The sequence below is a fragment of the Carassius carassius genome, chromosome 4, assembly GCF_963082965.1.
Source record: "Carassius carassius chromosome 4, fCarCar2.1, whole genome shotgun sequence".
NCBI lineage: Eukaryota > Metazoa > Chordata > Actinopteri > Cypriniformes > Cyprinidae > Carassius > Carassius carassius.
Genome location: NC_081758.1, coordinates 34,123,560 through 34,138,999, shown reverse-complemented (window position 1 = coordinate 34,138,999; position 15,440 = coordinate 34,123,560). Strand labels below are relative to the sequence as shown.

Below are 15,440 nucleotides of genomic sequence, written 5' to 3'. Positions count from 1 at the left end.
TAGGGTGGGGGCAGAAAATAGTACATTATTATGAGTTCAAAATGAAGCATTATACCCCATCTGAACTATATTGATAGTAGTAAAATAGTTAATACTAAAATAAAAAATATTAAAGATAGCAAACATGGATTTTAGTAGAATTTCTATATCAGAATGCATAAGCCTTATGGATGACATCAGAAAGTGCTTACTAATAAGGTCATCCATTTTTACTTACATCCTTTATCCTTTTCCTCTTTTTTCTGTAAAGTTGGGCAGTTTTAAAATATGTGCAACAGTTCAAGTTACAAAGTAGAGAGCAAAAGCTGAGTCATAAGCAGTTGAATATGTAGAGTTCAATTCATATAACCTTGGTTCATTGTGAACACAAAAGGCATCTGAAAGCAGCACTCTGTATTTCTTTTTTTAGAATCTACAGAATCTGAATGAGTTAAAGCCTATGAGAGTGAATGTTGTTGTACCCACAATAAATTGATGTTGACATTTGAGTTTCATGAAAACAGGCATTTGTTAGTGCAGTGGCATCCGTTTTTGAATTGTTTAAAATTCAAAGGTTTGTCAGTCCTTCAGCTCAGTGTATGAAAAGATATATTCCATCAAATTTCAAGCTCAGTGAATAATTATTCTAAAGTTTAAATAACGGAGAAAACCAAAATCTTGTCATTTCTCTCTCATTAGATCATCATATATTTTACATTTCTTTTCCTGAAGAAAAATATGAATAAATTCTCTTAATCTTTTTACATAAAAAAACAACATCTGTCAGACAATCAAATAAATACATGTAATACAGTTATTCAATTAGGCAATAAAAAACAGATTTTCATCAGTATTAATGCAATATTGTAATTCTGGGACCTTTTTGGTGTTTGTTCTTTTCAGCATTAATCTCAAATGCAATAAATAGAAAATGAACACTAATAAAACATAAAATGATAGTTTTTACAGTTTAAGCAAAGCTACTTTGTACTTCTAATGAGTAAACATACCAAAACACAAACGCTGGTGTCTAAGCAGCCGTGAATAGCGCTATGGACTCAGCAGAAGGCTTCTCTGAAACAGACTCCAGATCTACAGTTGGTGTTATGGACTTTTTCAACCTCTGCGTCAGAGACAGAGAGAGGCACTGGGTTCATTTTGGCATGGAGAAACAAAACAAATATTGATATAGTGAATGTCTGTGCACTGTACATACCTGCAGCAGAGACCCTTCTGTGGTCCAAAGCTCATGTAGAGCCCCAAGTGGAATCCAGATGATGGAGAAGAGAGAGATGAACCAGCCCACCACCTCTGCCCAGACCGGGTATTTGTAGGACTTACCGTATCGAGCTGGAGTATACTGAAAAATACTGGAGATCAGAATACCCTGCAGAGAGAGCCAGGAAAGAGGACATTATTATGAGTTCAAAACAAAGCATTATACCCCATCTGAACTGTATGAATAGACTTGAACTTGAACAGACACAAACCAGGCTTTACTCTATCGTTTACTATCAATAAATGTATTATCAATGTTAAGAATGTCCTCAAATTGTAAAAAAAAAAAAAAAAAAAGTGAATTTAAGGTAATGCAATGGCATTTAGGATTCCCAGATCCCATGTATAAGGATGTGTGAACAGGACAATCTGACAAAAAAAAATTAGTTTTGTCATTGATTTAATTTCAGTTTACTGCTACTAAATGGAAAATTTGTCTTGTTGGGGGAAAAGTGACTATTGTAAAATCATCTGAGCTTTGAAGCCATTCCGGAACACACATCTATATAGTTGTCAATGTTGTGAGATATAGAGGATCCCAAAATCGTTGTTTTTCTTTTCCTCACCAGCACAAGCATGGGTGACAGGAACTGCCAACAAACACGGAAGAAGAGGTTTGGTTTCTTTCCCAGCATATTCTCCACCATTATACTGAGCCGTCTCACTCCTGTGTATGTGCGAGAGAAAGCACAAGTTGTGGAAAAGAGCAAGAAAGAGGTGAGATAAAAGCATAAACTTTCATATCTCAATAGAAGCAGTGGTACAATGGCTACATCTGATCTGAGTTTCTATGATCAGGCTGAAGGAAGTGAAATTCACCAAATATGAGAGTGATGGCGAGCACCTCGAAGAAGGCCAGAAACATTAGAGACACCACAGCTGTGTAGTGATCCATCAGCTGAAACACATATATCCCACCCTGCACACACACACAGTATTCTTTCATTAGCATCAAAATGAGGGTTAGGTTTTCGTGTCCATATTTAAAACTACACACACACACTTATTTATTTTTATTTTCTTCTAAAAACTAAAATTATGTGTAAACAGCTCCAGGTCCAGTCGTAAATCCAACTGATCCAAGTATAACAAAATCTCAACTGTAAGAACACAATACTTAATGAGGTGAATCTAGATCATATTTACCCTAGTAATATGAGGAATCCCAAGCAGAAACCCAAAGCTGCACACTGCCAGAACGATCAGCTCCTTTCTCTTAAAAACGGGCAAAATTTTCTTGCCAAATCCGTCCATGATGAACGTCACAGCCACCTCCACCATGGCAAACTGCACAGTGTACATGTACACGTATAACAGATCAAAATGCACAAATACATTTATAGCTCTCTTGGAAAACCTGGTGAGTTGGGCCCTTCCCTCATTCTGATCACCTTTCCACACACAAGAATTAGACATTTTCATGTATTATCCCGCTCCATCTTAACACATGGGGCATTGATTTTCCAACTGCGCTCTTGTTTCTCATTTGCTAGCAAGGCGTTGACACTATGTGCAATGAAAAAACAGCTTTTCAAAGCTTAAAGGGAATATAAGAATCCTGTGTGATCTTGGTCCTTTAAGCTCTGATTTATGATTTTTGGCAGTTCAGAAACATAGCAGTAAAAGCAGATGATAAATTTAGTCCTTTTTTAGCCCAAGAGATTTATTGAATTACCTGCTTCATTTCATTAATTTCTGCATGCCACACCTTGAGAACACACAAGGATCAGCTGCAGAAATGTAGTTCAGATGAAAGAAAACAAAACAAAGAAATTTGCCATCTGTGGCCTACCAAACTTAACCAGGGCAGCATTAGGTTTATACATTGCACAGAAGACAATTCTAGAATGCACGGTGACAAAAATGATTCAATTTGAATGCAAAGAATGGTCAATTATTCATATATTTGCATATACAGTTTAAGATGCTGAAAAAGCAGTGAGATCCACCGCAAAGGTTAAAGGTGTCAGTTGAGCACTTGTTGACAAAACAAGAGCATATCCTGTGTGAAAGGCTTCTTAAATAGTAGCTTTAAATAGTGCTTTTTCAAGGAATTAAGACAGAAAGAAAGCTTACTCTGGTCTAAAATTATATGTTTTGAAGCCTATTTTACCTGACTGTCCAATCCCAGGCACAGTAACATGATGAAAAACAGAGGAGCCCAGAGCTGAGAGACTGGCATAGTGGAGAAAACTTCAGGATACACCACAAACACCAGACCAGGCCCTGCAAGAAAACAAACACACACACACACACAACATCACTCTTGCTTATATAGAGAAAGATGACACCAGCACTTGTGCCAACATACACAAATAATTACAGAGGTCTTGGGAAACAAGGAGAACCATATTTTTCACTCTTTTAGAGAATCTAATTTTAGTATGTTTAAATCAATTTTGTTCTGTAATTTTCCCCCCAAATCTGTGCAGAAATTGCTAAAAAGTGCAGATGATAGATTCCTATAGTACTCAAACCCCAAAATATGACAGGAAGGGAAGGAAAAAAGCTAGAGAAACCAGAGAAAATTATTTTTTGTAATTGCATTTCTAAGAGGAAAACATCTTCATCATTTTTCTTAAGTATAATATTATCCAACAGCAGATGAGGTCTTAATGGGTTAAACTTGTGGAAACTGTTGGACTTGAATGACAACAAATTTTAATAAACAGTGCTGTAATATAAACACAAAAATATTATGGTATTGTAAACTGCTGTGCAGTACTCTTGAGGGCAGCTCAACTCAATGACATGCTTTTATCATGTTTTTACACTGTTCTACTTAGTCTACCTTCATTCGATTCTTCCTGATTCTTTTTCCTCCATGAATAGACCCTTTTATTCTTTTTCTTTGGCATAATCCTCCCCACCCTTCTCCTCCTCTCACACTTATCCTCTCTGGCAGTAAAGAAGGAGAAGGTTTCATTTATTATCCTGCTTTATCTCAACTTCTGAAGCTGGAGTTTTCCCACTACATTCTCATTTCATTAGCTTGCATGGCATTGACACACACATTCTTAGGGATGTTTTGTGCATGAAAGTAGAGCATATTTATATCAATGCCCATATTAATGGTTCACGGCAGTATTTACATTGCCAGTGTCCTGTTCTGTGTAGATTAATTAGGATTTGGATGATTGTAATCACCCTCCTCATGTACAGTGCATTAGATCTCCAATGATCACAAGAACACAATGGCAAAGAGCATATCAAAAAGATAACAGAGATCCTTTGTGGACCTCTGGTCCTTAAAACTATATTGTGGTTCTTTGCTGTACAGAGACACAGTAATAAAACCAGACAGTAAAATTGGTTCAACCAGACCAAGCGTTTAAGTTAATTTCCTGCGTGTGAAAAAACCTTGAAACACACAAGGACAGGGGAGGACTAGATTCACAGCTGCAGAAACTGTTATTACAAAGAAAAGGAAAACAAACTTACCATCAGTGGCAATGTCATCTACAGGCAGGTTGTGAATGTGGGCCATGTACCCAATGGCAGAGAAAATGACAAACCCAGCCACGATACTAGTGGCTGAATTAGCCAGACAGACGATAAATGTGTCCCTTTAAAATAAAAGGTGAAAAGTGATGAGGAGAAAGAATCATGTTTTCATGGACGATAAAAGAGTGCTTTGTAATGACTGGACTTTTATTGTTTTTATAAGACTGTTTACTGCTCGAAAGATAGTGGAAAGATGCTATGCGCAATGGAACGTAAATCTCCCTCCAAAGGTACCATTCCTCATTGGCTCACTCAAATCCTGAGGTTGTGACATCCTCACACTTTAAAGATCACTGAAAACAAGATCAGGGCAGTTTTTAGATTCTGAGAAGATGAGGACACTGAGCTACAAGTCTAAGGATCCCTAAGTTTATGCCAGGCTACGGTCTGGTCTCTCCATTCACCAAAGATCCTCAGACTTCAGCTGGTTCGCTCTCATAAAGACAAAATCAGCCAATATCAACTGGAGCCTCAACAAACGGCATCAGGACACTTTTATTTAACTAGACAAGACACAAAAGAATCAAACTTAGGCTCATCGTTTGATCATCGTTAAGTATCCCCACCTCTTTTAAAGAAGAAATGAACTTAGAAATAGTTTGGTGGTTTGCTCATGGCTGTTGATCTGCTGAATCTCAAACAATACTGTAACTCCTTGCATTCCTGTACTCTGCTTAAGTTCTCCCTCCATTGCTAATGTGTATGCATTTATAAGTGTTTAGCGTTTAGTTAATAAAGTCTGGTTTCACACTCAAGGTTGTTTGTTAGTTTGCTCATAACTGGAGTCCCTAATTATGTAGTATTGTACAAAAAGGCCATTATTTCCCATACCCTTGAAATAACCTTTTTTTATTTGTATTAATAAACAATTAAAACGACCAGATTTGTTAATTGTAATATTAATTCCATTAGCTGGAATATTACATCATAACAAGTTATAATTAATTATTAATATTTGCCTTTTGAGCTAATGTGCTACGCCCTTATAGCTCTGATCAGATTAATAAAATTAAAATCAAATAAAAAGCAAGGTTAAAGTTTAGTTCCGGTTTAGATTTACTTAGATACATTTATTTTAATTAAATAAGCTTTTAAAATGTAAAATCAGTCCCTGGGACAAAACCAACCAATACCCCTAACAAGTATCTTTAAAAACCTTCACTGCTATATTGCTTACCTGAGGATGTTGTTGTTGAACTTGTTGTAACTGGCCATGGATATCATAGAACCAAAGGAAATGCCAATAGAGTTGAAGATCTGAGCAGCAGCATTGACCCACACCTACAACATAAGATCAACAAAGACAACCAAGCGCAAGGTTTTATTTTTGTCCTGTCCATATATTGTTAACATAAACCCATCTAAAGTTTTGAGTTTTATTAACAGGAATCATATGTCATGTTTGCTTTATTATATGGAGTTACTAGAATTCTCAACTGATCTGAATATTTAATAGTAATTTAATTCTAGTAATTTTAACTAAAAGTTAACCTTTTTATGAAAACAAAAAACAATTTGAAATTATTGGATTTGGCAATTTGTAGAAGCATTTATACAAGTAACACCAACAGAAACGGGAAAAGTGTCATGAGAAATAAAACCTGCCATTCATTCAGTGCTCTAGTATTTACATGAACCATAGGTGTTTTCAAAGATTTTCTGGTGTTAAAGTTATTATTTCAAACCTCCTCCGGACCTGCTGAGAAGTGCTAATTACATGTCAAATGGTAAACCACCACAGATCTCACAGTAATCTTGTTGTTTGTCAGCTGTACTACAGTAATGATGTGTTAGCATGTAAAAAGCTTCTAGCTTGTTTTTAACACTATGTGACTTAATGTCCCTGTATGTTCATTCACATATAATCTCACCTGGACTTCCAAGAGTTTACTCCAGTTCGGCATGAGAAAGAAGAGGATACCATCTTTTGCTCCAGGCAATTGAACATTATTAATCAGCAATGCAAACAGTATGAAATAAGGGAATGTGGCAGTAAAGTACACAACCTATGGACAGAGTCAACAGAGGAATTTATATTTATGATAAAGAAAATCTAAATAATTTATATATATATATACACACACATATATTATTTTATTTCTGTCTTTTTTTTGGACAAATAGGATGAAATATATTGACTGTTATTCACCTGAACAAACATGATAAATATGGTTACCATTACAGTTAATATAATAAGCCTTATTCTAATCAAACACATTGTTTATATTTTTATAAAAGACAAAATCCTTAACTATTTATGCTAGTATTTAATATGCTATTGTTTCCCATACTAAAGGCTTTATTTAGATTATTCAAATGCATTGAATCTGTAAAGAAATGATGTGAGTTCTGAGCTCAGACCTTTCCAGTGGATTTGACCCCTTTAAAGATACAGAAATAAACAATGGCCCAGGCCAGAACTAAAAGACCAAAGAGTTCCCAACGAATCCCTCCAGCATGCTCAATCCCTGCGGTCATTTCTAGCACCTTATGACTGAAAAACAAAACATTGAAACATAATTTTACAAAGCACAGTCACACAACAGAGCAAATCTCAGGACTCTAACATTACACTGACTTAATGATTAAATGAACATACTTTAAAAATATATATTGTTAAAGACTCAAAGGTTCATTGATGTCCATAATTTCATTTGAAATCCACAAATTCTGCACACAATAAGAAAGCACTCCAAATGTTCCATTTACATTGAATATGAAAAGTCAACAATAGAGAGTGATACACAACTATAATTCTCATCAAATATGGAATAAACATTGAAGACAGTAAACAAATTAAATCTGTTACTCACTCAAAGAACTGTTGACTGGCCGATTTCAGATGTGTGGCATTGCCAGGAAAACCAGTGGAACAGTTGCCAACTGCATTCCATGTGTTGTTGCAGGATTGCCATGGTAATGAAGGGCTGAAGGAGTGAAGCAGGTAGTAGAGAGCCCAGGTCATGAGCACATTGTAGTAGGTGCAGAGCACGTAAGAAATCACCACTGTGGCAAGACCCACACCTGAAGACAGACAAACAAAGAGTGAGACACCAAAAGACGCCACCGTATTCTGCCACCTTGTCCAAGTCTTTCACTGCTGAACAGACTCACATTGGAACAGCACCTAGGGCTCTTCAGAGGCTCTGAAATGTTTATCTTTTGTCTTAGAAGAAAAAGAATAAAACCCTTAACCTTCAGAAGTACAGTAATATACAAGTTCCAAAAGAACAAAGCAAATCTTTAAGACAGATGTTTTAGTCAAGTTATACTAAGAGGGCTCTATCTGAAAACATTTCCAAATATATGCCAAGAAAAAAAAAAAAAAAAACTTAACTCGTCCGTTATCCTTTTTATTGAATATTTTTGGTGGTTGGCCAAAACAACCAGGGATAATGCAAGAGGTTCTAGGAGATATGTATCAGAAAATATTTTTTATTATTATTATTATTTTTTAGGATTGCATGAATAAATCCAGTACGGCTGTTCAGTGTTATGCTAAACATTAGATTTCAAATTTCAAAAGATACACAAGACTTCATTTCAAAAGATCTCAGGCATTGAAGAGCTAAATATTTCTTGTATACTTGTTACCTGTAATATATATATATATATATACACACACATATAAATACAGTTGTGGTCAAAATTATACATAATCTTTGTAATATCTGCAAAATGTTAATTATTTTACCAAAATAAGAGGGATCATACAAAATGTTATTTTTTATTTAGTACTGACTAATACAAAATTGCACATAAAGACATTTACATTATGTCCACAAGAGAAAATCATAGTTGAATTTCTAAAAAAAAAAAAGTTTACATATGTTTGATTCTTAATACTGTGTTGTTGCATGGATGATCCACAGCGGGGGTTTTTTTTTTTGTGATGGTTGTTCATGAGTCCCTTGTTATTTCCTGAATCAATAAACTGCCTGCTGTTCTTCAGAAAAATCCTTCCCACAAATTCTTTGTTTTTCCAGCATCCTTTGCATATTTGAACCCTTTCAAACAATGACCATATGAAATTTAGATCTTTTCACACTGAGAACAACTGAGGGACTCATACACCACTATTACAAAAAGTTCAAATGTTCACTGAGGACAGACAATTGGCCAAAGAGAAACAACCAACAATATTACTAAGTCGAGCTTCATGGTTTCTACAAGTCAAATAAATTTTAATGGTTTCATTCTGTTGGCAGACAGAGTTACTGCACAAAACTGTTGCCAAGTTGTATGAGAGGATGTCATGCAACCTGTTAATATCTGCCTTTGGCTAGTTTTCACAAAGTGACAAATACAACAAAATATCATTGTGCTTATTTGAGTGCGCTGGCTTTAACCTCAAACAAAAGCTGAATAGTAATAGCTAAATAGTAGTTCTGTTTCTCAGTGATTTCAAGTATTAATTACATCCTGATAAATAGCAATCTATTTATTGCTAAATTAGCAATCCACAGAATATGTCTTCTTCACAAAAGGATTCAATGGTCAGGGTTAAAGGGGTCATATGAGGAGATTAAAATTTTTCATTTCTCTTTGGAATTTTACAAGCTCTTGGTGCTTGAAGAAGATCTGTAAAGTTGCAAAGACTAAAGTCTCAAATCCAAAGAGATATTCTTTATCAAAGTTAAGACTCGTTATTAACCGTCTTTACATTTATTTTGAAAGAAGCTCGCGATTATGGAAAGGGGGATTACAGTACATTTCTGATGAGTGCTTGCAGTGTTCGGCCAATCACAATGCACTGGGCCAGTTGGCCAATCAGAGCAGAATATATATTGGGACTTTTTTGAAAACGACACGTTTGAGAGAAGCGGGGCATAGAGGACCCACAATAATGTACAGTACTTGCAAAATAATGTGTTTTTTGCACATTAAAGCATGTCAACATATTCTGTTACACCAAATATAAAATACAAAATATTTATCTTTATAAAAAAGCATCATATGACCCCTTTAAACGTAATACACTTTGACATTGACATTCTAATATAATCACAACAGCATTGCTTCCAGTGATTTTGATTTATTTTCTGCAATACAGTAATCAGGGTTGAAATCTCACAGAAGCCTGAAGTGAAACAAAATTTGATTTAGAAACTGAATATGAACATCAAGATAATGTTTACAAATTAACAGTGTCTTTGAGAAATGTTTTTTATTTAATTCTATGTGGCTGTTTAAAAAAAAAAAAAAAAAGCTTTGGAGAAAGTAAATGCATTCTTAGTGATCTATTTATGATTTACTTGCCAAATCTAACAGTTTGAACAGTTTTGAATCCAATATAAATAGGTGTGTGATGCCAATATAATCATTCAGTGTGACCTACAGTAGTTACCTTGTAACCCAAATCAACTTGGTAGGAGGATAACAGTGCAAAGATCACCGATTAGATTATTATTTTCACGTTTTGATGCCCGCTTTAAATCCATGGATTAACTATCATCACTCTCTGTGGATCTTGGCATTATTTTGTGTCCCTTTCCCACCGTCTAAATGGAATGTTCATTAGTTGTTTCAGGCCTGAATAGTACAAAGCTCTAAAAACAGGAATGTTGTTGTTGGCACGTTCCGTGGTGCCCTCTAAGGTCACCCAGATTCCCTCAGTGCCTTTTGGTCTCCTGAACTTAAACCTATACGAATCCAGAGCTTCAGCGAATCTATAGACCAGAGGCATTATGGGATCATTGGATGCTCTACTTGAAATCCAGAATCAACAGTCAATCCAAACGGTTTTGTTTTTGCATGACCATGGTAACCATCCACTGCACATAACCTTATTGTAAACTTTGTGTTGCTCCGAATTTTATTTCATATCTGTTTAAGTTATTAAGAATGTTTGTATGCATTATCAATTGAGAACAAGTTTGAACCTAAAATGGCATCACATATCTCTAAAAAAAAAGAAAACACTACTTTGCATGTTAATATTAATTATATTTTAATGAGTAAATAAACCCCTCCTTTGGGTTTCACATCTACAGATGTTTTCTTAAGATCAGCCACAGTAGTTATACAACTACACTTTAAATTGTGTGAACAGACAGTAAGGTTTGATTTGCAGACAAAACCCACATCTGCATTAAATGATATTCAGTAGCATTAATTAAAAATATATGTAAGAATTCTGTTTCTGTGACAAATGCCATAACCAGCTGGTATTAGCACGGAGAACGACTTTAGAGCTGACCGTCACACAGGTTTATCAAGACAGTTAGAAAGAGACTTTTCTGAGAAAAGCCCATCTTTTGTATTTTTCTTCTGTTTGCTTTTGCAGAAAAGAACCCACAGAATTAATCTTCTGTTATACCGGTTATCAAGCGCAAGGTTGGGGGTTCGATTCCCCGGGAACACATGATAGGTAAAAATTGATAGCCTGAATGCACTGTAAGTCGCTTTGGATAAAAGCGTCTGCTAAATGCATAAATTTAATTTAATTTATACCACATGCAATTCCACCACAAGTTCCACATTCTGAGAATCACATTAGTGTTGCATGATTAAACAACTGTATGCTTTTTCTCTTTTTTCATGTTAAGTGCACAAATACGTAATTCTAACATCTTACTCCATTCTAGTCTTATACTGAGCTGAATGGTGCCATTTTGACCATGGTCATGCAAGTCATGCAACCCTGAAGTCAACACCTGGTGAAAGACTAACCCGTTAGGAAATGATCACCCTGGAGACAGAAAAGTTAATTAGGTGTGAGGTTACTTTACTAAGCATACCAAGATAGATAATGCAGAAGAAAAAGGATAAGCTTTTTTACAAAGGAGAGCCACTGAATAGCCCATTACTCACTTTTTTTTTTTGTGTGGATATTCAGAACATCACAAAGAATGTGACATAAGTGGACATTTCAATCAAAAGAATATACAGAAAGAACTACCTGCTTCAGTCCCTCTGCTACCAAGGAGCCATAATCGGCTGAAATGAGCCCTATATCAACGGACGGACCCAAAAGATTTGACCGGGTAGACTATCTCTGTCTTTGAGGAAAGAAGTCCTGGTTAGCAGGTGAAAGAATGACAATTTTAAAAAAAATGAAGAAACCAAAATGACGAATAGTGTTGGCTGAACTTCTTAAAGTTGACACGCACTTTGGTTATAAATAGGTTATCCTCAATTTCCATAAAAACGACTAATTTACACAAAAATCACTTATTTTAATTTATTTTTGGTAACAGTATAGATAAGTCATTTTATTTTTTATATTTTATCACATCACAATAAATAAATCTATAATAAAATAAATAAACTAAAATGTATTTATGAAAAATCCAAACAATTTTTGCTCTTGGCACAGTTTTGATTAAACTCATTGATTTAAAAATAGTTCAGTAATAACCGTTTTTCACTTAAAAGTGATCAGGATTGTAGAGGAAATGTTGTTGTTTGCACATGAACAATGTATGTTTTTATAAACACAGAAATTCAAATATGATAAAGTTGATTAGGTACAGAAAACTGAGTAGTAATAAGATCAGCCATCACTAGATCATCAGAGATCAAGTGTAATATAGTTGCCGTCTACACATTTTAAAGGGAAAATCCAACGTAAAGGGGAGAAGACAAGCTCTGCTGTCAATATGCATGCCATGTCAAAGCAAAGAGACGAGATCATTCATAGTCCAGCAAAATGATAATGCAGTTAAAAAGAGTTGAAATGCTTAAAATATGTTACTGTAACACTGTTCAGTAACCATGTACTGTATGTAAAGAACCAAACTTCCATGATATATGATGAGCATTCACTTTTGTTGACACAGTAAACAACAGAAAAACAAAGCAGGACATAAATAATCACTGATAAGAAAAAAACAAGGTACACAGCAGGCAAAGCCATCCAGAGGTTTTACAAGAAATATATAAAAATGTATCTTTAAATGTCAATTTATCATTGAACAGGTTTAAACAGTGTTGAACAGGAGGCTATTTATGTGATTGAAATATTGGAATGTACACACAACATAAAAAATAAAAATAAAATAAAAACTACCCATTTTTTTGGACTATGTTTAGATGGTAGATTTAAACACTGGAGATTTGAGGGATTGGGGCACACGGCCCACTCACCTTTGAAAAGGGGACATATTTTAGCCAGAGCGTGGACCGGCCCCAGACGGGTGTACTGCCCAACAGTGAACTCCATGAACAGCAGTGGGATACCACAGAGAAACAACATGATCATGTAGGGAATCAAGAAAGCACCTGGAACATGTGAACAGATGATAATGACAGATTAAATGACTAAATATTCTTTAAATAAAACTGACACCATTATTAAAAAAATTTTTTGCTTCAAGGGACACAAATGCACTGTATTTTTTGTCTTCTGAAATTTGACAGGGATACATCAAAGGAGCAGTCAAATAGTCTTGTAATCTCATTTTCTAATCTACAATTTGTTTTGAATGGGAGTCATTCTGTGAGGTTAAAACTATTGCAATACATATTAAAGCAAATTTATCATGAAAAGAGGAAGCGTCTTTCACAAGAGTAAGATGATTTATTCTGACTTCTGACTTCTAAACTTTTTTTTTTAAGAACAAAAAAGAAAAAGAAAAAAAAGAATCAAGAATCATTGGGTCAATGAATGGTTTCACTTTCTATTAAAAACAGGTGGAAAAAGCAAAAATTTGTCTGGACAATATGCATTTACATTAAGCAAACAAAAACTATATGGAGAAATAGAAGCATGAAGCAGTGGGAAGCAGCATTATCTGCTGTGAACTTTGTGACAATTGTCCTATGGAACATGTTTATCCTAAATATCACAGATCACTGCTTACAGAAATTAAGTTTTATTGACTATTACTCTTGGGACAGTATATATTGCACCTCTTCAGACTTTATTATTATTATTTTTTTATCATATTGACACGTATTTGGTACACATTTAAAAAATAATAATAATTATATACAATAAAAAATATTGCATATGGCATTTTGCCAAACCGATAAGGAAATTTTAATGTTGATAAATATTCTTCGAACCAACAACCCCTTATGTTCTAACTCGTATGATTTAAGTCAATAATTAACAATGGAAAAACGGTCAAACGAACATCATAAAAAACAGAAACAAAGGCTAGCGTGAGAAAACAAGAGACATATCCAATTGCACAAACTCCTGGAGTTTCTATTGTTACATCTTACAGTTATACAACTGCTGCAACCTTAGCTTCAAATAAATTACAGAAATAGAAATAAAATAAACACAAAATAATGGTGACAAAAATACAGTTTGAAAATGTAGGTCATGAAAATAATTTATACAATTTTCTATAAATATTTTAATTTTTTTACAGTCTAAAAAGTTGGTAAGTCTTTAAGTAAAAATGATTAAGACTTCCATTACAACATGAATGCAATCATGTTAAAATCATTGTTAAAACCAAATATCAACAAACATCAAGAAACGTGCCTTTTCATAAAAAGTCCAGTGTTTTGTGCCAAACTTAAATAATAATAATAATGATCTTGACATACAGGCCAGTATTATAAAGGGATTCTCTTGGGGTTATGGTTTTTAGTTCTTATGTCACATGGTAACAAAATGGCTTCTTGTATTTTAGTTGGCCACACCACACTGACTGATTGGCAATAAGGTGAATACAAACAAGCACACAGAGCAGAACAGAGAGAGGAGCAGGAGTGTCGTCACGTCACTCACCTCCCCCGCTCCTGTAGCACAGGTACGGAAAGCGCCACACGTTTCCCAGCCCCACAGCATAACCGATGGAGGCGAGCACGAACTCCAGGCGCCGACCCCACATTTCTCTTGTCTCCGTTGACTGGGGTTCAGCTTTTGGCAGCCTCGTGGCTTCACTACTGCCGGGTGTCATCTTGTCGAGCTCTACCTCCTCTTTTTCCTCTTCAAGCTGCTGCAGTGTAAACTTACTGGATGTGCTACCGGTTGTGTTATCAGCTCCGACTCCCATCATTACAAACGTTTCATACACACATACATTCAGCTTTTAAAATAGCGGCCAGTTTTTTTTTAACGAATCAGATTTAGACTGTTACAAGGTGCCGGTATAGCCTTACCCAGCGTCGCTATCACCGCTTTATTAAAAGAGGTGAATGATGCCGAGTATATTAAATAAATCTGTCCTTATAAAACAACAACGCGCTACTGCATTGTCTTTAACGGTTCTTACCACAGAATAGTCACAAGTTGTTGCTTATATAGCTCAGTTACACAATTTTTAAGACCAGCCCCAATGTTGTCAAGACGATAGTGGCCTCTTTTGGCTCCACCCTTTTAGTGTCGTAGTCGGCTGTAAAAGTCCGCTACTCTCTGTCTAGGCGCGTTCGACTTGAAACAGCGCTGCACAGAATGATCACTGTATAACATCAAAGAATCGCGAGAGCTATAATAGAACACACGGATCCAATGCATTAGAATCGCTCTCGCGGTACTTTGATGTCATAAGTCGAACCAAACATCAAACATTGATGTCTCAATGATATTTGCTCACGTGCGAATTTAGAATCGAGTCACATAACGTGCATGCACGTGTCGGGGTTTGTTCGCTTCATGCCGAATTAATGTAGCCTGTATTACCGATTTGAAACATCTTACATTGTCAAACATTACTGGAGATGATACAGTCATAACGTTTGATTGATGTTGATAAGTGATGTTTAATTATAGCCTACTG

The 15,440-nt window shown here is 35.3% G+C and overlaps 1 protein-coding gene across 1 annotated transcript; it reads right to left on the bottom strand.

Moving 5' to 3' along the window:
* Positions 1 to 419: 419 nt before the first annotated feature.
* On the bottom strand, positions 420 to 15,008 carry LOC132139890 (sodium- and chloride-dependent GABA transporter ine-like). The gene is made up of 13 exons (XM_059548579.1): positions 14,450 to 15,008; positions 12,850 to 12,984; positions 7,575 to 7,785; positions 7,123 to 7,255; positions 6,633 to 6,767; positions 5,939 to 6,042; positions 4,699 to 4,823; positions 3,371 to 3,483; positions 2,404 to 2,544; positions 2,077 to 2,176; positions 1,824 to 1,924; positions 1,196 to 1,366; positions 420 to 1,102 (listed from the first exon to the last, which is right to left on the bottom strand). Exons 1-13 carry the CDS (start codon positions 14,718 to 14,720, stop codon positions 1,010 to 1,012), a joined length of 1,833 nt encoding a protein of 610 aa, XP_059404562.1. The 5' UTR covers positions 14,721 to 15,008; the 3' UTR covers positions 420 to 1,009.
* Between the last annotated feature and the right edge of the window lie 432 nt (positions 15,009 to 15,440).